The sequence below is a fragment of the Camarhynchus parvulus genome, chromosome 6 (genome assembly GCF_901933205.1).
Source record: "Camarhynchus parvulus chromosome 6, STF_HiC, whole genome shotgun sequence".
NCBI classification, from domain to species: domain Eukaryota; kingdom Metazoa; phylum Chordata; class Aves; order Passeriformes; family Thraupidae; genus Camarhynchus; species Camarhynchus parvulus.
Window position 1 is genome coordinate 11,118,281 of NC_044576.1, and position 27,459 is coordinate 11,145,739.

At 39.0% G+C, this 27,459-nt stretch overlaps 1 protein-coding gene across 4 annotated transcripts in view; it reads right to left on the reverse strand.

The window, feature by feature from the left end:
• The window catches only part of RET (ret proto-oncogene), a 75,519-nt gene that overhangs the window by 25,206 nt on the left and 22,854 nt on the right, over positions 1-27,459 (reverse strand). For all 4 annotated transcript variants that reach the window (XM_030950782.1, XM_030950780.1, XM_030950781.1 and 1 more), the window contains 5 exons: positions 7,666-7,917; positions 5,797-6,090; positions 5,089-5,330; positions 3,850-4,051; positions 3,194-3,393 (listed from right to left, as the gene is read on the reverse strand). In XM_030950782.1, coding sequence (XP_030806642.1) covers positions 3,194-3,393; positions 3,850-4,051; positions 5,089-5,330; positions 5,797-6,090; positions 7,666-7,917 — 1,190 coding nt within the window. The remainder of the gene's footprint in view (positions 1-3,193; positions 3,394-3,849; positions 4,052-5,088; positions 5,331-5,796; positions 6,091-7,665; positions 7,918-27,459) is intronic.

The window sequence follows — 27,459 nt, forward strand, 5'->3', positions numbered from 1 at the left end:
GACGTTTTTGTGTACTAAGACCTCTTCCCATGAACCTGGACTATTTAAAGTCAGAGAAGAAGCCTTTGCAGTTCTAGAAGCATATTTTGTTATAGGATAATCCCACTTCATCTAACTTATTTCCATTCACATCACTGATGGGTCATTTGGCACCATTCCTGTCAGGATTTTAGGTGGCAGGATAACACAAAGCCATCAAAAGCAAGGGCATTTCTTTCTGGCTGTCTCCTCTGCACAACATGCTGGGACTGGCAAGAAGAAGAAGAAGACAAGATTTCCACTGTTCATAAACTCTGTCTAGACACAAGGTCTAGACACGTCCCTTCCAGAAGCACGTCAGCGCAGCTTTGGTGCCGCGCTGCAACTGGCAGTGCTCTGCTACTGCTCAGATGGTGCTCCTTGGAGGAGGAGAACACAGTGATGATCCTGGCATTAACCTTTGCACAGACCACCCTGAACTGCCCTTTCTGCCTACTCTGTCATAACTGCTCTTTCCAGGCGCCTTTTTCATCACAAGCAATTTCCTTCAGTGGGGTTGGAGAAGACCCTGTAAATTCAGATACCCCATAAAATCTGAAGAGCAGATCAGCCAGTTTATTCCTTAGAAGAGCACATTGGCCAGTTTTGCTTTCTCCATATAATTAGAGAAGAAGCTACAAAGGCCTCCCTCAAGAAATTTCTATGAGAAAAACAGACATTCTCTTTTTGCCTAATTCCGCTGAGGAAAGCCCAACCTCGTAACTTTGCTCTGCTCCACAAGTTCTGGAGCCAGCTCAGCTCTCAGGCGCAGCAAAACACAACTCCAGAAGAAAAAGATAAAAACAGCTACTTCCCCCTTCTCATGAGGGTGAAAAAACAAGTAATCAGGGTAAAGGGTAGTCAGGTTTAACATCAGCTCACAGGGGAGGAACCTACAAATTTGCAAGACTCTCAATAGTTAACACAGATATACCATTATTAGAAATAAGAACAGAAAGATCCATCTTTCAAGTTCCAATGTTTAATAAAGTCTGGATAATGATACTGTTCCTCTTCACTGAATTCCAGGAACATTTGGACATATAACCTCTCTAAAAATCTCAGCCAATGTTATTCATCATTTGTCTCAGTAAATGTCAATAGAGCTTTAAGTCCTTTGATAAGTTAAATGCCACTGGGCAAGCCTGCACTGTCAGGCCATGCTTCTGTTATTCAATTCATTTAGCTGCTCAAATAGACAAATGGCATCAGCCCAGCAGTTAATAATTTCTTCACGCTCCTGTGTTTTCCTTAGGGCAGGAGACAGTTCAGCCTTCATATTGATTTGGCCCAGTACTTTCCCTGACTACTCTGGCACATCAAGGCCAATTATGCAGCCAACCTTAATAATGTGAAGTGCTGGGGACTAAGCTGCTTACACTGACTTGTGCTCCAAGCTGAGCATACTGTAAATTCAAATCCAGTTTCACAAGTAAGTGGATGACACTTGAACTAACTGAGAACACCACCTCCAGAGCCAGGATGAGTTTTGCACTTCGCTGCTCAGGAATCAGAACAAAATCTCTTTGTGAATTTGTGTTTAGGCAGCACAAAGAAAAACATCTCCTCCCAGAAACTTGGAGCTCTTGCCAGGAACAGTTTTTCCTGCTACTACTGCCACCCAGTGAAAATGCACAATTAGTGCAAAATGACAGTGTTTTCAAAGATCCTAAAATTCCTTTTCAGATGTTTGACTCTCATGACAATATTCCACATCAGTAGCTTTAAAATTCAAGTGGCTTTTTTGCTTTGCACCCTAAAACTAAAAAAAATTCACATACTCTCAGATTTTAAAATTGAAGTGTTCAAGTCATCTAGGATATGCATAGATAACCATGGTTGTCCAAATTTAATCTGGAACTCATTCATTCACAATAATATTGTATGCATACACCTATATATAAAAAACATGCATACAGAAAACAACCCAACCAATTCATTAATCTAAATTCATACACACCTAACAGGTAAGTGTCCACATTTGTTTCAACTGCAGACATGTTGCGACACAGACACAAGAGTTCTGGATGCAAGAGTTAGACCTTGAGTATCTTACATACCTGTGTTATTTTTTCTTTTAGGGGGAAACCCAGGTTTCATCCCATCTCCAGGCAACAGGCAAGGGTAAAGCTTTCACAGCCTGGTGCTACAAAAGCCTCAAACCTAACATCAGAAATAATTTGATCTGCACAAAAAGAACAGACTATCCTCTGAAGTTTCTAACCAACTGCAAACTGAAAAACTGCAGCCACAAGGCATCATGAAATATCATAAAGGAGTAGCTTTTGTAGTGAGGCACCCACATGAGCACACTTGGTACCTTTCTCTTATTTAGGATATTCAGTGCAGACTATGGACAACGCATTTCACCAGATTAGATATAATAACATGCAATACATCTAACTTCCCTTTTTCGTTCTTTTTAAAATTAGCCAGAGGCTCAAAGATTAATAAAACTTAATTCTTCCTTAAAATTCTTCTAATGAATTGGTTTTTTCTGCAATTGGGATGACCATATTTTAATCTCAGTCCTCCTCTCTGCTACAATACTTACAAGGCACACTTTCCAACCCTTCCAGACACAAAAGGGTTCATCACTGATGTTTTTAATATTCACTTTCATAATATTAATTGCATTGAACTAGTGCCTTATTAATGTACACGTTTCATAGGAATTACATTGTAATTTTCACCTGACTAATGTCAGCCTGCTAGAAAGTGTCTCTGGAAATCATTATTAATGGCAATGGGGGTGATTAAGCTAAAACAAGGTTAAATTAGGAAACACATGAATTACTAACTAGCCATTACCTAAAGAAAAGCTATTAATATACTGAGACTCCAATAGCTGGACAAATGCCTTTGGTTTGCCCTTGACATTGTTGCAGTTATTCATGCCTAAGCCACTCATGGTTGCAAGTCCTCCTGTCCACAACATGTTATTTCTCTCCATCAGTACTTCCATGTGTGGCTCCTCCTGTTACTACATGGTGGGAGAGGTAGTGCCCAGCCTACCTGCTACCTCCTACATCCAGCAACAATCACAATGATAACACATTTTTCAGTGATTCTGCTTAAAACAGTTAAAACCAACAAGGGCTGCAACACATCTGGCCCAGTGATCCAGCTCGTAAGCTCCATCAGAAAGGGGATGCATAATTAACATGGTTCTTACTTGTGCAAAACGTTCAGCATTTCTGTTCACCGTGAACTGGTAAGTTATGTTTGAAAACTGAATGCTGACAGGGAGGATGGAGACATTGAAATGGAGCATCACCGATCTTTCTGGGCCATGGAATTCTGTGTCATTCACCAAAACATCCAGCTGGAAGGAACGATGCTCTGTGACTGAAATGCTTTTATTCAGTACCAGTTCTGTGAAGGAAAAGATTCATCTATTAGCAACCCACATTATCTGCAAATGCATCTTTTAATACTGCAAGCCCAACAAAAATAGATGCACCAAATTTAATTATACACATCCAAGTTTCCTAATAGGAAACAGAAGGCAACTTAAATATGAAATATGTTCTTAAGCTCTCTGTCATTCAAGATGTTTGGGAGGCCTTCTTCCCTTCCACCAACAAGCCAAGAATCCTACAATCAAAACCTCTTGCTTATCAGTTTATACACCGTCATTCCATACACTCCCTACTGCAGAGATGCACAAGCTCCATTTTTTCAGTACATATTTAAAACTCGGTGTTTTATTTACATGACATTTCTCAGCTTTATTTGGCTCAATACTTACAAAATGCTCAGAAAAATTCAAGAATAATTGGTCATCTATTAAAAAGCAACTTGTCCTTTATTTGAAGAAAGAGTCCTTACTGTACTCGTGCCGAGTTCCCCTCACTTGGCTGCCATTTGGGCTGAAATGGATTTCATCAAAGATGTGCTCTACACGAAATGTTTCACTTATCCAGGGATCGTCAGTAATGATGGTTCCTGTGTATTTCTTTCTGCTGCTTTCAAGGGGATAAATAGGTGTGGTGTCTGCATCGTACACAGTCAGCGTGGAAAGAACAGTGCCCTGGTAGGAAACAATAAATGGCACTGCTGAAGGACCTGAAGCTGTCTTCTTCTAGTAACCGTTCTGGAGATTGAAATACTGGTCAAACAAGACCTTACAACTGTCACTGAAACCCAGGCAAATGTATTCATAAGTGTCTTGTCAAGACTTGTTCTAGTCAGGAGATGGCAGCAAACTCCTAAAATCAGTCTTCTCCCTTCCAGACACAAATACGATCAAAATGTACTTTGAAGGGAAAATTGACTACCAAGAGATCTTGCTGTTAGGAAACAGAAGTTCTCTCATGAAACACACATTGTTTATGCCCCCCCACAAGAAGTCTTCTCTATTCACATTAACTTAAAAAGGGTCATTGCTCCTCTAAGAGCCCAAGAGCCCACATGTGTACTTCTCTACTGAAGCAAGGGCTGTGTGTGTACAGGGGCACCAAGGACACCCAGGGATTCAGACCTCTTGAAAGATCAGCTTGGCACAGCAAGGGAAAAATTAAAACCATTAAAACAAGATTCTGGAGCTCGCCATTAACTCCATAGGTGCAGTGGTTTGTCTGTAGAAGTCAACCACTACTTCTACAGCATCCTAATAAATGTTCTGAACATAGTCCTGATACATTACACAGATTTGCATGTATGGGACAGGCATGCACATAACACTTGCTCTAATAAACCATTTTAATCCCCTGAGGGAAGCAACCCCATAACAAACAGAGCAGAGCACAGTATGGAGAGACCCAGAGCGATCCTGACCACAGACTCAATTGTCCATTCTGACCTTGGAAACTGCTCAAATTTCTTCACAGTCTTTAATCACTAACCCAAACTCCTCCTTCTTTAGGATCTGAGCAAGACATAATTTGGGGCAAAGGAATCCTACAAACAGCATTTTACAATGATAGCTCTACAGAGCATAGTATGGTGATAGGCTTGTTGCCAAGATCCATTATCCAGGCAGAACACAATGCTTCCCAGGAGTCCTGCCTCCCACTGCTGTGCCCGTACTTCCAGGGACTACGTAAAGGAGAACATTACCAACATTACCTCTTTCCTGTTGAACTCCACGACAGCATCTGCAGTATCAGTGCCATTGGGAAGGAAGGGAGGAGAGTCATCTTCATCTAACACATTCACCAGGAAAGGCACCTCCACCTGCATTTCCCTGAGCCCCTCTCTGACGGTGCACTTGGCAATGAGCTCGTATCTCTCCCTCTCCTCCCGGTCCAGGCGCTGCGTCACCCGCACGCTGGTGGTGTTCTCGTTGTACCGAAAGGGAACTTCTTCCCCTGCAGAACACGCACAGCCACAATCACCTACTGTACAGGGCTCTGATGGCTTTAATAGTTTTCTGCAGTTCAGTAAATCCATTTGGATAGCATGACTGCATAATAAAAGATTCAGAAGTGAAACAGAAGGAACTTGTGTGGTTGCATTAGAGTAGGGAGAAAGCAGAGAATGTATGGGAAGATTCTACAGTTTAGAAGCAGCACAGTTTAAAGCTCAGGATTATTCTCAGTCTACTTCTAGAAGATATAAAATTCTAAAACTGATCTTTTCTTTAGGGAAGGGGATAGTCCTCCTTCCCATTTCCTCTATGTATCTCAAAGGCAAAATCTTCAGGATCAGTTTAGGTTTGTAAAGGAACTTCCTTTATAGAATCAAATCTAGATGGTGTACTACAAAAGAGTTCTTTTAACAGTGCAGCTGCTTGAATCTATTGCTAGTACGTGAGCGGCTCAGATCCTGTTTTACCTGCAAGCAGTTTGTAGGAAATGCTGAGATTCTGACACAGATGATGAACTGAGGGTAACCGGAGCTGATGAAATGTACCAGGTGGTTTATTCTCCTTGATGTGAAAGGAGAGATCCATTTCTGTGAAGCAAAGCTGCCTTGCTGTCAGGGAACTGCAAGTTGATGCAGTAGCATTGATCAAAGAGAGTAAAACCGTGGTGCGCGTAGCAGAGTCACATTCCTTCTCTTGGAAAGGGTGGGATGAAAGGAAGACATACAGCATCACCTTGGACAATGGCATCCAATTTCCTACAGCTTCAGGAGGAAAAAATCACCATAAGAAATATTTTACAGAAGACAAGCCAACATTTCTTTTCCTTATATTCTACCCTAGTCCATTATTCCATAAATCCTATTATGTGGCAAAGCAACTCTCCAGTATGCCAGATGCTGGTGGGAAGACCATATACCTTAATAATCCAAATAAGCCTAAAACTATAGGGTTTGGCACTAATTTTGCATTATAGAATCTCAAAACCTGTATCAGCATTCTGTCTGTAAGACATTGACATAAAAACATGTCACTGGCAGTAATGAACTCTTTGTGAGGTCTGCTTTTTGAAGAGACTAGAGCAGAGTGGGGTGGAAAACAGGAAAAATAATGCATGAGATGGCAACAGATACTCAGGACAAATCCCTATCACGACTAACATTTCAGTCACAGCATTCCAACAGTACAAACCAAATTGTCTAGGTTCAGAGAACAGATTGCTTCATCGTTTTCAACTATGAAGAGGTGGGCAAAAGATAAAATCAAAGTTAAAATCAACCTGTGGCATCTACTAATACATCAAGACTTGTTTTGATTCCCTTGACTACAGACAGCACAGTAATATCTCTGTAATAGATCTAACTCACTTGAAAAGAAGTTTAGGTCACTTTGATCTGTATGAACAAAACAAGGCTCTCGGGTGTTAAGTAGCTGTTCCTCCTTTGTTCAGCACAAATATTTGATATACATGAATGCCAAGTACCACAAATGGATGAAATATCAAACACTCAGCACTTCAAAAATAAAGCATTAAGTGTCTGAAGTTGAAAATTTCAACATCAAGGCACCTAAGTCTGAAGGTAGTGTTGATATATGGATCTTACAAACTGAAGACAGTTACTACAGACTCTCTTCAACAGTAAAATTTCTGCAACTGAGCACAGTGGCATGCCATTAACTCCTCATCCATTTCCTCCTCCACCATCTAATGATAACTAATTTCCTCATAGATCACAATCACCAAAACCAATTTAGTGCTAGAGCATAAAAGAAGAGTAAAAACTCCTGAGATAATGAACTTTTGTAGTTCAACAGTAAGCTTCTCTAACAAAAGCAAACCTCAAGAGATGGAGAGAGGTACAATTAACCATTTCTTCTAAGAGCTCTTTGGTGTTACATGCAAACATAATTTGTGAATCCAAGTCACCAGAATTCAAGGACCATTTATATAAGAATCTGAACCACTCTCACAGCATTTGTCTTGGAATCCCTAACGCAATGGAACTGGTCTAACTTTCATCAGCAGATAAACAAACTGCAAATTTCAGTGTAAAGCTGTGACCTATACCGCTATGAAATGCAGAAAAAATATTTCCAGTAATGCAACTGTCCCACCCTACTAGAACCTCCCAGTGTGAGTAACAGGATCTCTCCCAGGTCAGCATCTGCTTTGGCATACTGCTGTGGATTTCACTGGGTCTGGTTCCTCATTTTAAAAGGTCAGATGTGTTTTTTTCAAATTTGATGCTCATCTTCCAATGGAGAGATCTCATTGTCTGAATGTATTTTTCTTTAAGAACAGATACCTCAAGAAGAAAAGCTGGTTTTCTCATACTTACACAGCATGTTGAAGTCCTCTCTATCCAGGCTTTTGGTGAGGTAGAGAAGTCCTGTTTCTTCTCTGATTTGGAACCAATTATTTCCTTGTGGCCTTGCTCGAGGAACTTTGAGATTGTGACACAGATGAAAGTGGGCCACTTCCTCTCGCGAATCCCTCAAGGCATGGATGCGCAGGAGCGGCGTTCCTGCCGGCTCGTCAATGTAGACATTCTCTGAGTACTCCTTCCTGGGGAAGTAGAGACCCAAGGCCACTGCAAAGGAAGGAGCACGAGAGAAGAGGCAGGGACAGTTAAATGATTTTGGCACTGCTGTTTTCTTAATAGATGTGTTTCTAAAGAAACAAAGGTTTCATTCTCTAAGAAGTAAAGAACCATTAAAAAATATGTGGAAAAAGGTAGATCCTCATCTCTTGTAAATAAATACAGTTTTACTTCAGTGAAGCCAAGGACACAGCCACCAAAAATATGGCCTATTGTTAATGTTCAATTACAAAATTAACTGCTTTTTGAAAGCAAAGCAGGTTTGCTGTAGACAAGGCTCAGTTTAAGATGAACACTTAAAGAAGCTCTGCTTGCCAAATTTTGTTTAAGTTCCTATCTGGTGCTCTCAGTTGTAATTTCATCAGCTCACAGATGATATTCAAAGGAGGAAAAAAAAACCTCCTAGATGAAATCACACACTTTAAAAGCCTTTAAACATGTTCTCTGTTGACAGAAAACACAAAAATTTATCAATGGCTTGCACACTTTTCCTCAAGTTACACAAAACCGCTCTTGTAGAGTCTTTTTGGCTCCCTCCTTTCTAAACAGGCCAGCATGATACTTTTAGTACAGAAAATGGTAGTTTAAAAAAATACTGAGAGTGTTTTAAGTATTTTAAATATGATAGATGGGAAAGTTGAAAAGTGAGGGAGAAGGGAAATGTAAATTTCTTTTTTAGTACAATGACTGTGACTGACCTGATCATTTCCCACCCTGGCACTGAAGGCATTTACATTTAGTAGGGCTCAACTGCCCCTTGGTGCTGGTTTCTTCAGCTGATCTCACCTCACCAGGTCACTGTGCAATGGCCTCTCTACCTGTTTGCAGTGCTTCCCTTCCAATTTCACTTCTTGCAAATGTGGTCACAGGGGAATGCCTGATTGGCAAGGAGGGGACAAAGTGGTGCTCACACAGACTGAAGTACTGAACTGTCACTCCTGGACTTTACAAGCACTGACAGTCAGTGCTTGCTCTCATCCAATTTGAATACTTGAATACTACAGAATTATGCATCACTTCATCCAACTGATGTGGATGTCAGGCATATAAAAAGCTCACACATCTGCTGAACAAATGTAAACAATAACAACTTCCATATGTTACTAATATAAAGCTCTCTCAGTTTAAATCAAGCCAGATACAACTGGAAATGATGGTAATGCAGAAGTAAAACTAGGAGTATACAAACATCTTCAAAACAGCATCAGGCTGTAGCACATATTTATTCTGCATTAGTATTGGATCCATACACTGTTCTACTGAATGGAGTGCACCACAAACAAACTGTAAACAAGAGACCTCTAATTTCATTTAGAAATACCACAGAAACCATTGTACCTTGCAATGATTCAGACATCATCTGTATCCCTGGATGCAATTACATACATCAGGTTTTCAGAGGCCCATTATTTTTTTCTACATATATTTTGCAATATATGAATAAAGTGTTAAAGTAATATGGTAGGTGAATTCGTTCCAAAGGAATTAATTCATGGAGAGCCCAACCAGGGTATTTTTGAGAGTTTTAGGAAAGCATTAACTCTTGACATTTTCTGTCCAGGAAAAAAAATTATTACTTTTGATTCTGGCGCTATCACCCTCTCTTCTTTGTAAGTAAGATTCCTGAATATTTGTATTAAATCACAAATATTCTTTTCAGTCCCTCCATCTTTTTTGAAGTACAGGGAAACTTGGGGAATAGGTGCTGCTAGAACTCCTAACAAATGGGCTCAGTAACAACAGGAATAAGGTGATAGCCAAATACAAAGCCCATTCCAAGTGCAAGTAAATAGACCCCCTTGAGGTATTTTGTGTAAAAACTTGATTTTAAAACAATGAAAATTTCTTCATGAAAAATTCAACACTGAAAATTCACTACTCAAGGCTAAAAAATTACTTCCAACTCACAAATGCATACAAATGAGGCTTACACAACAGTGGCTGCTATTTCCTTATTTCCAAGACTGGGGTGAACAGTCCTGTGTGCAGTACAAGAACCAGCACCACTGCAGAGATACAAAATCACCTCCAGCAGAAGGAGTTTATACAGAGTATACATAAACAATACCACTGTGTATCGTGGGAAGTGGAAAGGGAGAAAAATGGAGTATTTTGACTTGCAATTATTTGCTTCCTTATCTTAAACAAGTGTGCTAATCTTTAAATGCTTTGCTCTACAAATGAGGGCTCACACTGCACGCAGGTACAGTCATGTTCAACCAAGCACATAAATAATTATGACAGACATGGCCACTTGAATGCCTGAAACCTGGCACACAACTACATCTCAGCAGAGTCAGCATCCCCACTGCTCTGCATTTGAAAGAAAAGGCTAATATTGATGCTGCAGACTCTGAAGTTCTTTGGCATCAGTTCATAGGAGTCTTCTCCATTGTCAGAAAGGGGAAAATCCTGTAATATAAAAAAATCTGATTTCTCTGTAAATAACAAAAATGCAAGACAATGCTTTGTATTTTGAAGAGAGAGGATCCCTTACCAAAATAATTTAGCATTTACACACTAATTAGCTGGAAATGTATTTCACAAGTTTCAAAGCCACTTCAAGGAATTTGAAAAAGCGGCTGTAAGAGATTTAAATAGACACATGCTCTTTTTCTACTCAATTGAAACCTAGAACTGATTAAACTAAACTGTCCATCAAAAATGTTAGTTTTTAGTACAAAGCAGACTTCCATATTGAGGACAATACCCAAAGACAGTTTTATGTGACACCAGTGAATATGTCAAATTTTCATATTTTACTTAGAAAACAAGTATTTGAAGTGAAGAGTCTTTACAACACTGCAAAATAAATAATTATATACATAAATATATATATATTTATATAAAAATTTAATTAAGCCATGTAGCAAGATTCACCCAGTGTTGTGAAATTACTGGGATTTTGTAAAGTGGTTTGTGTCACTCTGACTCAGCACTGAAAAAGATGAGAGATATGCAACAGACTGCCCAGGTCACAACCACTCTCTGCATATAAATCTTTGGAGGCTAATTTTAAAGGAGACCTTTGAAGTAGAAATGTAGCACCCACTTCTCAGAGGTGTGTTCATTCCTTTAAGCCCTAGTGAGTTAAAACCAGATTCAACCAACTTGCCATCTGGCAAGTATGCTGCAGGAGGAAGAGGTTCTAATCCTGGCCACAGCTCCTTGTGTCCTGAAAAAAAAATCCATTTCCAAGGATTTGTGCAAGCTTCCTATGGAAGCCAGATGGAGTTTTTAATGAATCTGCCATTTAAATAAAGAGGAATTGAGATGGTTACATTCAAAACTGATGGTTAAAGTGCTTTTGCTTAGGAATTAAAAGCAGAGAAAAATTTTGCGTTACAATCTTGAAATGCACCACAAGAAGCTTGTAGCTCCGTAGCATCACAAAATCATTAAAACATTCTGGCATCTCTGAACATTGTTTTAGAGGACACTTCAGCTCTCCATACTACAATCAGCACAGGAAACATGGCAAGCTCTGATGGATGAGCAATATTATTGGATAATAATAGCGTATCAGTAACACACAGAAGAGAAAAGTGATCACGTTTAAGCGGATGTAATGCTACTAACTAATAGCTCCTACAGGAAATAGATACAGTTATGACAGCAGTTTTCCAGTGCAGGGAGAGAAAGCAGGTAAAATGAGAGTGGAGAAATGAGATTATATGTACTTTGAAGCCTTCATGATTGCCTTTTGAAATAAGGCAATTTTTCATGTGGCTTTTTTCCAGTCATGAATGATTAGGTAAATAATGCCTTTTTTGATACAAATTGATTTTTTCTGAACACAATTTGCTCTACAAAACTTTAGATGTTTTTAATGATTTTTATGCTTGCCACTATTGTCTTGAGTAGCATGTGGGGATGGCTCTTGATGAAAACTGTTAAAGTGACTACAGCAACATTATATTCTTAATATCAACCTTGGTGACAGAAAACACAGTTTAACATTTGAGTCACAAAATGAAGGAGAAGGAAATTTTTATTAGATATAGAAGAAGACTTGACTGTAAGGCATTCTCCCAAACAATGCCTGTAACCATCTTTCAAGGTACAACTACAGACTTCAAACAAATAGTTTTGAACTAGCAGATGTCTTATGAAGTTCATAGTCAAACTTCAAAGCTTGAATGACCACTGCTTCGTTTAGGTTACACTAGGCAGTTGAATAAAAAGTTTACTCTTGATTTTAAAAAATCCAAATGGCCAAAATATAACATTACTCACTGAAGTTATTTTGGGTTTCATTACTGACATAATTGAAAACTCTGTCTCGAGCCTGAGGGTCTGTTACCTTCAAACCCCTTTTCACTAGTTCCTGTTGGTACACTTTTGTCCAGTAAATGAAAATCTTCACAGATCTCAAGGTGCCTGCTGGATGAATATGCATTTAAAAACAATAGGACCAGTTTGTTTTTTTAAAAAGAAAAAAGAAAAAAAAATCGGCAAAATGGAAATGATGGTTGTTTTTCGTTCAGCAAGTAGTATATACCTATACAACCTACACCTGACAAAACTTATGCAGAGCTTCTCAACTTTTTGGAGGAAAACAAAACAATTTATTTAGAACAGAACAGCCCCAGGCAACCAAAATCTTGAATCCAGAATTGACATGCAACTCTAAGAAGAGGGAGATGCTTTTAATGCAATGATAACCCTGCCAATGTAACATACAGGATTTAATAACATAACAGATGAACATGGGAGTCTGTTGTTAATAATCCTCCATTTGTTGCACAGCATCAGATTTCAACAGGCAATTATCTGTCAAGCTTAGTTTTGTGTTCCTGAAATAATTATCTTTACTTCTGACAAGTAGCCATTATGTTCCATTACTAATATTAATATACCTAATGTTCAATTCATCAGAGAACAAGGCCAGTAATACACTTTCCTATTTTAAATTAAAGGACTTGCCCACTTAATTCCCTTCTAGTCTCTACATAATTAGGAAATAAACTTGCCCTCATAAACCAAAAAGTCCGTAATTTAGGAAAAACACTGTCACTTGACAGAAAAGTAGTATGGAAGAGCAGAGCTAGAAACACCACTTTGGATTCAATGGTCAGCTGTGCCGGGACCCTGATCTGCCTTCAGTGCCCACCCAGCCAGGCAGCAGGGAGAGCCAAGCTCCCAGGCACCACATAGGGCATGCACCTCTCACACAAGCACAAGTCACAGAACTTCTCCTAGTTTTATACAAAAACTTCAGTCAAATTCTGCCACCAGCTGCTGAGGCTGCAGCATTCCTGCCTGGCTGTAACTCCTGATGGGTTTCAGAGTCAGTGCAAAGCGCCAGAGAACAAGTGGCATTCTCCTAATTGACTAGCAAGCCATTTACACAGCTCAGCAGCACGATGTTATTTACTTTTAGATGTGTCATTTTTAAGCTGATCGCTACAGAAATTGCAACAGATTCGGTATGAACCCAAGAACGTAAGAAACTGTATCAAAGTGAAAACGAATTTTTTTTCTTTTTTTCACAAAGCTTCCCCTCTGGAGGGAGGTTAGAGCGGAATGGGGAAAGATCACTGTAGGGATTAATACCAGAATTTTCTTACAGTGGTTGCAGTCAAACTAATGGAGCTGGATAATTGCTCAATGTCACCTGTTGTGTACATTTACATGTAGCACAATTGTTGGAGAACAACAGAATAAATTTCAGTACCAGCAGCCTCCGTGAAATATATGTGCTTTACAGAACACAGTACCTCCAGGGAAAACAGGTCCATATGAAGTGATGGTAAGCAGAAACAGTCCTTAACTGGAATATACTCCAGACCTGTTCAACTACTCTGCTTTAATTTAATTGCCTCTCCTGCGATTTTCCTCACCAGATTCCCACACTCATATTGAAAATGACCCTGAATTTCAGACTGAAAATATAGAAATTAATTAGAAATATTATATCAGATATTATTAAATATAGTATTATAGAACATAGACTATATAAGATACAAATATATATTTAGGTAAATTATTAAATATTCCACTAGTCAGCAAAACGAGAAAGATTTTCTGGTATAGGAAAATAAGACAGACATCGTGAAGCAAAAAGATGGATCTGACAAAAACAAAGTTTGTTTCCTATGTCAGGCATATTGAACAAAAATATAAAAAATGTCCAGATCAAAGAGAGACCCTAAATTTATCAAAAAGAAATTAATTTTGATTTGTGACAACTGCCAAGATTTTCATTTGTGTCTCAATTCTAGACTGGAAAATCTGTGCAGCTCAGGATCTACCAGAGAACAGGACAGCACCTCTACTGAAGCTTCACTTGTGAGTTCAGACTGAGGTCAAACCTGTGCCTACACTTTCCTTCCAGAGCCTGTACCTCTATGTAAGTTTGAGAAAATTCCTCTTTAAGCGCCACAAAGGCTAGAAGCTTCCTTCCTCTTGCATTCTTACAATTTTTTTATTACTTTAGCAAAAGACAAATTTTTGATGCTTCATTGTTCTAAATACCAGTGTTAGTAGAACTCAAACTATCCATTGTAGAAATTAATATGCATGGAAATCTTCTTGTGAGAGATTGCAGAGGTTTCTGAAAACTCTTCAGATCCTGATTCTGCCAGTTCTCCTTATTTGTGTGATTGAATACTTCTTCTTTAAAATATGGCCTAATTGCTGGAGAATACCTGGATGTAATTTTGCTCTGTAGGACTACTGAGCTGAAATGTAAGCCAAGGAAATAATTGTATTGCAGCACAAATTATATTAATGAATACTTAATAGAATTTATTTACTCTGTGTGTGATCTCATGTGCCTTCTAGAATGTGTTTCTATATTATGTGTATGTAAACATTGCTATGATGAGAAGCTATAAAAGAGTGAGGACATGTGTCTCACTGTTCTGTGCTAAAACTGACACACTACTTGTACCAAAACCATAAAATCCTCAAATAATAGTGGAGTGACATGCAAGTGCTCTACATCCTTGTTGTACTTTAATTAGCTTTCACATGTATTTACTAACAGGGCTGAGTTCACACAGAAGATAAACATTATAGCAGCAATTTGGAGAACAAAGTACTGACAACCAAATAGATTTGTTTCATAAAAACATAAATATAAATCACAGGACACTTATCTGCAGAAATTGTTCAGCATACTTGATAAGATGAAAAGATCCTTAAAGGCAAAGACAAGTTTAAATTAATTATCTTAGTTAAAAGGATATCAGCCTCAAAAAACATTTCCTACATTAAGATACAGATCAAGATCACTGTGCTGATTCCTTAACAGAGTACTACGTTTTCACAATCCCAAGTCATGAAAATGAATGAAAACCAATTGATTTAAAACCTGTTGATTTATGACAAAGATTTGTATATGCACAAACTCCTGCATTCCATTACTACTTAAGCTCAAATTTCCCCATTTCTCTTCCTCCAGCTGCACTTGATTCTGCATCACCAAAATGAACACAAGTCTTCCTGGCAATTATAAATAGATGAAGTCAGACATAAGGGATCACTTTCTGACAGCTCAGTGCAGTTCACAAACACCTCCATCCATTTCCTCTGCCTAAGCCACCTTCAGAGAGGGAACATGCTCAGGTGAAATAAGTACCAGTATTTCTCAAAAATGGCTTCTTTCCCCTCAGCATCACTGGACTGCAACAATGAACAGAACCTCTGCCAAATGTAACAGGACCAATTTGGGATAATTGCACAATGTTTAATTGTTCTTGATCAACACCAGTGACTCTGCACCTGGGTTGTGGCGAGAGGAGTCTGATTTTCAGAGAAAAGTTGCATGCAATACCTTCTCATTTTCTAGGGAGCGGATGACTTTACAGCATCTGGATCGAATTTTTACCTTGGATTCTCCACCATTGCACTGGAAACCCTATTCTCTATATTTAGTGCAGATGTGTAAAAATTAGCCTGCTTGACCCCATGCAGTAAAATAGGAAATAGCTCAGCCTGAATTGCATTTTATCCATAGCTAATATCTCTAGCTTCCCTTATTTTCCCCAACTCCTGCAGCTCATGAAAAGAGAGACAGAGCAGTATAATTACTGCCTTACAGCAGGAGGCAAATCAATGAAAACTTCTGCTGGTGGTTGAAAAGTTGCCAGAAAAAAGGTAATGACATGAACGTCCACCCCTCACAGCAAAGTGCTCTGTTATTAAGAGCTGCTATTCTCTTTTCAAACACTCAAGGGAGCTATGAGCCTACAGTTCAATTTTCAGTCCAGGAAGTGAAATCTCACTGTAACTGCAAGCTTATTTGTTTATTGATTTATTTAGTTTTGTCTTGAATTAACAGAACATTTAGGTTTAATCACTACATTTTAGGTTAAGATTACTATTTTTATATGAAATCAAATGCAGAACATAAGCTCTTATGCTGTTATTATTTTTGATACTTTATAATCTTATTCTAATGCATATACATATAAGGACTAAAATACTGTTAAGACACACGTTCACTTGAATTTCTAATTCCTTCAGCCACTGGCAAATACATTTTCTTAAGTGCTCTTACAAGGAAGACTGCTTCTAAAATAGTTTCATAAAAATCTATATTGCACCTGCCATCATTAAAAAAAAAAAAAAAAAAAAAGGAAGAAGATAACCCCCAGTAGCCCAACTGTGAACATCCCTGTTTAATAAAACAGAACTTTTCCTTTGGGGACTTTCAGTCATTACCACACAGTAGCTACTCATTATGCTGTTGTCTTAAAGCATAAATGTTGTCAGCAGAAGGGCAGAATTGTATTGACAAGGCTTGGAAAGGGGCCGACAGACCACTAATGATATGTGCTGGGCACTGCTGCCTGTTCCAGACAGCTCTTCTCTACTGCCTCTGAGACAGTCACGAACTACATCATAGCACTGACAAGGACAGGAATGAGCTAGAGAAGTCTAAAAGAAACAATAGTAAAAGTAGCAGTAAAATCTGGAATAGCAGGGGCCTTTACATGACTTTACAAGAGCTTTACTTTCCTTTAAGTGAATTTCTGGGTTCCAGCCCAGTCCCTTGGTAGAGGGCATGCCAAACCACCACAGACTGCCAAGAGAGCACACGCACAAAACAATTCTCATCTGATTATTAAAGACTGAATTTGCTTAATATATTTCATAACTGTTTCAATGCCCTTTTTACCGTACAAAAATTTTTACTGTAACAGCTAAAACTTTGCCCCATGTTTACACCCTCCACTGCCAACAGAAGAGAACCAATTCTTTGTATCTCTGATTCATACAGTCACTTTTGATGAAGATTTTGCTAATGCTGCTAGGCTGCAGCTTCTCTGTCAGGTAACTTCTTACTGTCTTTAATTATTAGCTATTTCTTCTACATCAAGGTCTGCACCAAGTCCAGGCTTGCACTGATGAACACAGACAGTCCTTGATGCTGACATTTATTCTGAACTCAGACTACCATAGCAGTCATTGTGATTACACGTTTTTGATGTACAAACAAACTGTAAGTGACAGACCCAGAGTCAAAGGAAGGGCCACCATCCTTCAGCAATTAGCTCCAGGGCAGCCCGACCCAAAAAGAATATTGAAACATGAAGTTTATGCATTTACATTTTTCTCAGATGGTGAAACTGATGCTTTCTGCTCTGTCCATGAGCTGAAAACATCTCCAGTGGCTTCTCCTGTCACAAAGAAGTAATCAGAGCTTGGTACAGCACAGTATCTCCATGCACACTTTATCAAGGCATTTTGATTTTACAACTCCTCTGCAAAGGTGCTTGTTGCACTATTTCATCAAGAGCTCATGTTTTAAATTTAAGTGTCAGTAAAAAAACCTCATTTCCTCTGCTTCCCCTCTTTCCTGATCAAGGCAGCAATATTCACAGACTAGTAGACTGTAACATATAATGAAAACATAAGTTCAGATTTCAAATGAATACCACAAAAATGCAAATTTAAAACTTGGGTGAGTCCATTAAGAAGTACCTTTCTTTACCTCTGCCTTAAACACCCCCCCCCACACACACCAGAAACATTGTCATCAACAAACCAAGCTGGGTTTTAAAGTTATGGTTTGTGACTCAAATGCATTGACTTTTCTGTGAATGCTTCTCATGGAATAGTTTCCCTGCATGAGGAATAAAAAGCTGCCTGGCTTGATGCTTTTTATCATAAAAACTTAACAAAGCTTAAGTTTACAGCATACACTTACCATTTTATCATTAATGACACTTGTTGTGTTTCATGCCAAAACGAGATGACAATATACAAATCTCTACAACTTCCAGATTTCTTTCTATGCCATGGCTACAATGAATATGCTCATAGAAAAGTTGACTCTTCAAAAATCTCCTCTGTCAACAGGTTCAGGACTCAAGGCTGAAGCGAAATGTTCCCAGAATTTGTGAAGTCAGTGTAACAAAAAGACAAGAAATGGAAAAAAAAACCAACCTGCTGGACTAAACTGGGATTCTCATGCCACATGGGATTAAAAAGAGCTGGCTTAGGAAATTTCAGATCGAAGTTCCAACTTGCTGGTGCAATTAGAAAAATTGAGAAAGAGAAGAAGGAAATGCAGCATGATCTTTATAATATAATTAAAAGTCCATAACAAAATGTTATCTGTGTAAATCTTTATAGTCAAAAACTCAGTTTCAGTTTTAACATGGATCCACACTGATTTTAGACTCTACCACTACACGTATGATGCAAAATGCACACCACAACCATGCCAGTTACCTAGGAAATTTTGGGAATAGCTTCAGGCTACAGAATAAAAGGTTCAGGGTATAAATCAACCTTCAGGTCACAGAGGTCCCCTGATGAGCATTAAAGCCACTTCCCAGAGCATTACCCAACCACAGGTGTATGTTTTTATATTTTGGCGCACGTTTCTTTTGCTGATGTGCTAATATTTTTCTGAGCACAGTAAAATCCACTGGGCAACTGTTCACTTTGCTAACCAGACTTCAGTGTGAGTAAAGTGAGGACAGACTTGCTTAAAAGTATTTTGTGGCTTTCCAACTGCTCTGCTCTGGAATGAACATTGACAAGTTCTGCTGGCCCTCCCTGGGAGTTCCCACACACCGGCTGGCAGAGATGAAAGCAGTTGAAGGAAAATAAATGTCATTCCTTTCCATATTTCTCTAATTTAAAGAAATTATCAATTTAATAAACACTGGTTTCAAGGAAAGAGAAGATTCTGGCTTTGGACTTACACGAATCATTTTGAAGGCAATGCTGTTTCCAGTGACTATTCCCTAGTTCCTTTCCATTGAGCACTGGAACAGGCAGTCCAGGGGTATCATGGAGCCTCCCACTCTGGAGACATTCCAAACCCACCTGGACATGTCCCTGTGCCACCTGCTCCAGGTGACCCTGCCTTAGCAGGAGGGTGGGACTGGATGATGGCCAGAGGTCCTTCCAGCCCTACCAGTTCTGTGATAGCACAGCTGGCACCACTGAGCCAAGCCAGCCCACACTCCCAGAGGAGCACCTGGACATGCAGTGCTCCAGCTCTCCCCAGAGAGCTCACACACCATGTGCTAAAATGTGGTTCATGTTCCTCAACAGCAGCTCATGCTACTGCCTAAGCAGGGCTGAGCCTGCACCAGACTACAGGCTCAGAACAGCTCACAGCTGCAGGCACATCCCACAAAAATACCTATTTTTAATACAATCACTGCCTCACCCAAACTTGCTGAGGTCAAGAACACTCTAAGACTTCACCAGCTTTGAGGCTCCAGGCAACGTTTTGCAAATACTTGCTGACAGGATAAGAAGACAAATTTTATCATACCCATAGCGACATAAATGTGTGAGAGTATGGGTTACACCTAAGGAGAGAAAGATGCATGCTTGGGGACTACTGCATAAAAATGTTTAGTCAAAAAGAATGAGAAAGTGCTACATTTTAAGAACTTATGCTAAGGAAAACATATTTAAAAGCCTCAGCTACAATTCCCTGGGTAATGATTCATCCTGTTTTAAGCTTCTTTGTCCAGAATTTAGGTTCAAAATAGTATTCATACAATTAGCACTATTCTAAGAGTTTAATGTGGTTTTCTGTAGCTTTAATTCAGCAATATTTTGTTTTTAAGGTTGGGCAATATTCCCTTTCAAACCAAAATTAATGCAGCACATCAATGGTAATTTTTCAATGATCCCCATCCATTTGAATGAATGCTACTTTACCAAAAAGCCCAGTGGAGTCAGTCAGTCTATATATCATTAGCCCACTATTTTTTATTGGATGCCATAAGGACTTTGTGGACCTACTCAAAGCCTTCTGGCTGACCCAATTTTTGCTGAAATATGACTTTTTACAAAGATCACATTGCTCTGACTCTGCAAATGGGAATGCCTAGCTGCAGATATATTATTTTTTGCACATTTGATTGGCAAACCTCAGAAAGGATCTCACATGTTGCTGCAGTGAAGATCAACAATGTAATTTTAAAATTAGATTTATTCATTATGGGTTTAATCCACTTTTCTCTGAAAAAAGGCAGAGCAAATCCACTTATACAGCTGTATGAGCAAAATATAACTCTCTTCTGGAGCAGGAGACAGAGAGTAGAGTTATACATCAGGCCTCTGGGCTTGTAAGGCTGAAGTCCAGAATAGACTGGGCAGCCCCCACGGCCGTATGTCCTGCATCCATTGTAAGTTGGATTCACCTGCTCACCTGCAGACAGCATTTCCATTTCCACAGCACTACCCTAATCATGGGAGGTTAGTCCATTTTGAGACACCCTGGCCATCTCTCAAGCATATACAGTTACCACTACCTCTTCCACTTCTAAAGGAAAATTAAGAAGACACAAAAAATGGTATTTGATTAGAAATAGTGGTCTTGTGCTATAGATTTCTTAAAAACAAGATATCACAGAATCACCGAATGTTTGAGGTTGGCAGGGACCTCTAGTGATCATCTGGTCTGACTCTCCTACTCAAGCAACACCACCTAAAGCCACTTATCCTATAACCTTTTTTATGCCAAGCCCAGAAGTATCCCAGCCAAAAGACATTTTGACCACACTGAGACATTTACAGTCACAATAGCACTTCATACACGTCACCTTTGATTCAAGAAAATTAAGCAGTACACAAGCAGAAGATGACTTTCCTAGAAATGTTTCCTTTTACAAAATAAGAGCCATCTGCCAAGGATTTAGCACAATGATAAAAGATAAAAAGCAGCTGCATTAAAAAGTTGCTATGGATTTGATATTTATAAAAGCAAACAAAATCAATATACATAGAATCCACACAATAAATATATAGGCTAATAAAAACTGCACTGCCTAGACCTTAATTATAATCGCAAAAGAAAAATTCAAATCATTTCTTTAACCAGTAATCTTATTTTTTTCTGTGCAATTTGGATTAAATCTGTCTCTTCTTAAGTATGGAGAACACCCTGTTTTCTAAAACAATTAATTTACCCTAGAAAGCTCATTCATAAATGAAGCTGTTAGCTAACATTCAGCATATCTTCATTACAAAGTTCAATGTTTCAAATACAAAGCAAGAACAAGATTAATACTGCTCATATTTCTCTTCTGATTTAAACAATTTACATATCAACACTTGAGTTTCATATTGGTTATGCACAAACTACACTATGTACTAGTATATGCTCATTTATAAGCTAAATACACATCTGTGAAAACCGAATGAAAGTAGTAATACAGATACACACACACATTGAACCCTAATCTTTTGGACAATCAAGAATTGTTCAGCATAAATGCTTATATGCTCTTCTTCTAGATAGGATATTGTGTACAGATTTTATATCTGAATACATTACTACTTCCAGTAGACCTTACAGAATTGTAATGAGCTTTTCCAGTATTAACTTACAGAAGCCTGTTCTTATAGTTTGATACCCCTCCTAACCTCCTGCACAGCTCTGTTTCCCAAGTTTTCCTTCAATCATCACACAGCTGGCACCCAGAGCCCTCCAAAACTCCATCAAACCAAAAGCCTTCTATTTATCAGCTTCTAGGTAGAGACAGAGAAAAGTGAATGAAACTGGATTGTCTCCTACAATAATGCATGGCAATGAAGTTTCCAGTCCTGGAAACACGTTCATGTGGCTGTATAAGCACACAAGTGGCTCCTGTGAAGCAAAGGTACCCATGCAGTCTGTGCTGAGCTTGTGCCTCGAGGCTCTGGGACCTCCGTGACACAACTTTTGCTGCTATTGGCAAGGCCAGCAGAAGCTGCTCTCACCCACATTTTGCCTGTTTCTCTCCAACCCCATCACCTCAGATGTGTCTCCCTCCCACTGTGGAACTGTGTGTGACTAAAGGAGAAAACTGGGCTTAAACCAACTGTGCCCAGAAGGAAGGAGGTACAGACAATCCAGTGCATGCGGCCTTGTCTGTTCCAAAGGCTCTCCAGAGCAAAGGAGAAGAGTTGTTCCCATTCCTTCTCCCTTCCCCTCTGACAGAGCTTGTCAGCCAAAGCAAGCAAGACTTAACTGCTCTTTAAAAGCTGCTGTTTACAATCCAGTCAATTACAATTATTTAAAATATCCTCACTTGAGGACGATAATGCTTCAAAGGCATTTTCCAGAATTTTTCACTTGCCCTCTAAGTGCCACATGTTCCCCAGGGGAGGAAGGAATGGCAGCCCTGGAAGCACTGTCAACTGAGAGTTAAAGCTTTAGGCTTTCACTAGATCAAGCTCTGTGGGCAGTGCCTCACTAAGACTGCAACCAAGAGACTCCATTTCACTGGCACAACAACTGACAGGATTTGTGAGATAGTGGCACCGAGTTATTTGTTTGGGAGACACGTGTGACTTGTCCATCTGCATAAAAAACGTATGCTAAGGTCTTTTAATGAGGACTACATGCAATGTCTGATAAGAGAACAGATTGCTGCATTACCTCTTCCACCATAATCCAGACAGATTGTCAAGCAGACTGGGTCAATCACCATGTGTTTTTATTTATTCTTTTTTTTTGCAATTCCTCAGAAAACTGACAAAAGAAACACAGCAAAACCCCAATGAAAGAGTTGATGGCTTTTGTATTTTGGCATTACTTTACTCTGCCTTTGGGATGATGAACTTTCTCACACGTTTGATTGATGTAACTAGCTCAACTGATTAATCACTTTGCCTCCTAGCAGTTCCTTCCTGCTTATATCCAAGGAAACAGTCAATTAAGAGTATAATTAATTCTTCCTTTCATGATGGGGTAAATTTGGAAGGTTGTGACCACATGAATGCAGGCAGTGCAGCTGGTTAATCTGCAACTCTGAACCTTGTGCTCCTAATGAACAAACTAGAGCTCTTATACTTCAAACAACACACAAAACACCCAAATCCTCTACAGTGCATTTGGATACCTACAAAATCACACATGGAGGAAACACATTTAACCAGGCAGTTGCACTGAAAAAATCTATGAATGTGCTTTTATGCCAAACGCATAAAGAAAACCATCCAAAACAAAATACTGAAAACTAGTAAACGAAGGTTAAGCACATTCAACAACTGGGTGGGCACAAAAAGTAAAACAGATTTTTAGCACAAACAATAGAAAACATCATCTGGATATAATGGATAAAGACTTCTCCATCGTGTTTTAACAAGTAAAGTAGTTGCTCATCAAAAACAAACTCCACCACAACAACAGACCTTGAGAGGCAGAGACTGAATCATGGAAAGTGCATCTACAGGCTGTGTAAATGTCAGTCTACCCAGCTGCCTCACACCTTTCTCACCTTAAGGTAGCAGTTCCCAGCAAATATCTAAGGATGAATTCACAGAGCATTTCAGTAGCTGACTGCACTCATACATGTTTCATCCCTTTATCCGCATTACATTTTGGTAACATGGACTCCAGAAAATACAGAGATCTCCTTCTCAAAGGTACCATGAGTTTGGAGATTGTTTGATTATTTTTATGAAGTAGTTTTTTGAACACATGTTCTAAGTATCTAAAGCATTCTGGCTGGTCAGACCATGTGAATTCTATAATAATTTAATTGATTTATTGTATCTTTATATTGAGTGTAATTGGCTACATAAATCTGGTAAAAGCAAGATACAGAGGCAGATGAGCAAACTAGTGGGAATAAGCTTCTGCAATTACAAGTGAGCCAAAAAAGATGCCTTAATTAAATTTTTTTTGAATGAGCGAAGAAGTGATACAGAGTTCCATCTTCATAAATTTGCTCTCAGAGTCACAGATCTGGATCAGACTTTGGACTGAGAAGTTTGGTTTCCTGCCCAGATCAGTTGCAGAGTAATTTCATGGAATTATCACAATTCAACAGAGAGACATGAAAAAAACCCTTAACTTCTGTTTTCCTTCAGCCTTCTAAACTGCTGGATTCACATACAGTTTAATTTGGGTTTGTACTTTGCTCCTCTGAGCATTACAAATGGAAATACCATTATTAACTTAATCCAAATCACTTTTACCTTCAGACTCAGCTCCTACCTCTCTTTTTTTTTGTATGCCCCATCAAAAGGAAAAATTGCTAATGAACATGCTAAGTAATGTAGCAGTTCCCTACTGGTCATCATTATTTAGATGGAAACAGAAAATGGGTACTTAAAATAATAATAGTTGGTAATTTGATCACAGATTCCAGATGATTTCCAATCTTCAAGGCATTAACCACAATAAAATTCATTATTACATTTTCTCTACTTATTCTTCCATGAATGGAATAAAACTGTGTCAGAAAGGAGCAGCTAAGTAAGACAAGGATTTTTATTTCTCTGCATGTATATAAACATGTGCACCCAGAAAAGCACTGGATATACCTTTAACTAAAATCCAAAATACTTATTTTCAACCAAATAATATTTGCAATAACCACTCTGAAAAAAGTCAAGCTAACATCATGCCAGTCATTTTTTGTTTTTTGGTTTTGTTTTTTTTTTTTTCAAATAACCAAACAGATGTCCCAATGAAATTTGCCATTATTCTTTCCAGTAGGAGAGCCTCAATGACTTTTCCAGTAACTTTAACAGAATTCACTCCAATTCTGTTTTCCTGGACAACATACTAGGAAAAAATGGGAAATTGGTGTTTTGAACTCTTCTTATGAGGAAAAAAACCATTAAATCAATCTTCATTGATACTAAAACACAGTTCGAGCAGGAAAACGCTATATTCTGCACACTATTCTACTCAACTGGGTTTTATTTTTCTTGAAACTTGTGGGTAATTGCAGAGTACAGTGTGACATCCAAAAGATATTGATTTATAGTTAGGTGGCCACATGCACAAATCATCAATGAGTATGCCTACATAAGAAAGTGCCTCTGTCTTAGCAGCATACACTGCTTGGGTACAACTTCTCCCTGAGTCTTCCGTCTATTTTTCTACACATTCTGATAACATGAGAAGCATAGGGCTGAGCTCCTCCCTTCTATTAGGGCTTGCTCTCTGACTATTTGTAATGACTACAAATCTGCCTATTTTCCATGTAAAGACAACTAATGCAACTGTTCAAATAACTAGAGGAAAAAACTTCAAAACAAGAGCAACCAACCAACCATGCAACTGAAGGTATTCAGACAATTTGTTGGTATTGGCTTGGTATTACTCATGAGCAAAATAAAAGAGGGTCAAAGTAAATGAGTATTTCATTAGAACTGTTGTCAGTACAATATGTGAGGTGCACTGGGGGTGTCTGGGATCCATCTACACACCTCAGAAAACAAAGGTATCTTGCTAATATACAGCTGACACGGATGTAGACAGGGAGCCTTGCAATTGAGTTCTGATTTTATCAACTCTTAGAAATAAAAGAAGTCTACCTCCTGTCAGGAAACCATGCAAAATGAGAAACCTGCCGCACTGATCACTGTTCCAAGTCACTGATCTGACAGAGAAGGCTTCAATGGCTGAGGAAAAAAAGCCCAGACTGGGAGCTCTACAAGTGGTTGAAAAAGCAGCCACGTAGAGTGGCCTCCTGGATCACACCACTGTCAGCTACATCAGTTCTGTGTACACTGTCAAGGAGATGGAAAAAAGGCAAACCTGATCTTAAATGTCATTCCATCCCCTGTAAGTACTCAGTGTGTTAGTTCTGCTCTCAAAGTAACATCCATTGAAAGATGATTAAGGTTACTGAAAAACTAAGGCTGTTGAGAAGTGTCGGATGGGGACTGCTGCTTTGAGGAGCAAAATATCCACAAAGAATCTCAATGTCCAAAGTCTCCCAGTTCAAATCTTCTCCTGCCCAAACCCCAACAGCACAAAATCATGGAATAATTTTTGTACTGACTGGGTAAGTATTTACTTGGATTAAAATCACACAAACAGGGAGGAAAAAAAAAGAAGTAATGTTTATTTACATACTCCTGGTTCTTTACTGGTGGAAACAAAATTTTTGAATCACCAGCATATTTCTTTCATCCTTTCCACAGACCTTATGGTCTTTTCATAGTTCCTGACTTATGACAAGATAAAAAAGTTCCAACTAAGGTGAGAAATATTTACTGGCCCAAACAGAAAAGCACAAGACAGTCTGAGTGTGCAGCTCTATAACAGCTGTTAGCTATTTTAAGTCGCAAAAGATTCGCCCTTTGCAGCAGGTTTTCACAGAATAATGGATACAAATTTGTGGTGTAGTTTCTGTGTGGATAAGTACTGCCAAACCCTTAAAAACATCAATGTGAAATTCTATCTCCTCATTAGAGAATTCTTCCCTATCAGTGTAGTACTAAGTAGTCTCACAATGTTTAATGTATTTCCACTTCTTTGAGTTGTCAAGAATCTTATCCCTGTTTTACACTTGGGGAACTGGGGCAGAAAGGTTAAGGATATATCTAAATGGCAAAACTATGTCCATCAGGTAAAAACATCTCTAACACAGATGTATCTTCAGTACAGACCTAATCCACCTACAATCTGCTTTTAAAGACACAATTTCCTTTGCAAAGAGAAGCTGGAAGTAGTAAGGGGGTTATGTCCAAACAGAAAGTTCCTCTCTAAGAATGCTTTGCACTGACAGTTCTGATACACTGCATACCAAGGGACCCAGGGGACTTAACCAAAACCATGCACCCTGCTTTGTCACAGGCATCTCATTTAATTGAAGTCTAATAAATAATAGATTAAAGCCCAGGCCACAATATAATCTCTTTTCTTACTGTGATTCCTGTAAAATTGTACAAAAAGGACTTTCAAAAACAACTTTAAATGAGCCAGAAGGTCTCTACGAAAGCAGCAACAAAGACTTAAAAATGTCAACAAAAAATCAAAGTGTTAGAGCAGGACGCTGCTCAGATGGCATCTGCTGATGGCCAAGGCATGCTCCACATCCAGCGCCGCAGGCATGTCCTGAGCAGCTGGAGATGTGAGCACCCAACACCCACGCAGCACATGGAGCTAACCCGGGTCTGAGGGTGCTGTGGGACACCAGAGGCTCCTCTGGGCTGAGTGCCATGAGACCAGGGCTGCAGCAGGAGATACTCAAGGACAAGGACTGCAGGGAATACTGCCACAAACTCCCTGAGAGAACATCATCAATGTTGGCTTAAATGTACGGGATTAAGGCAATGCAACAGTAGTGTTACTGAAACGGCTTTGATTTTGGCTCTTAG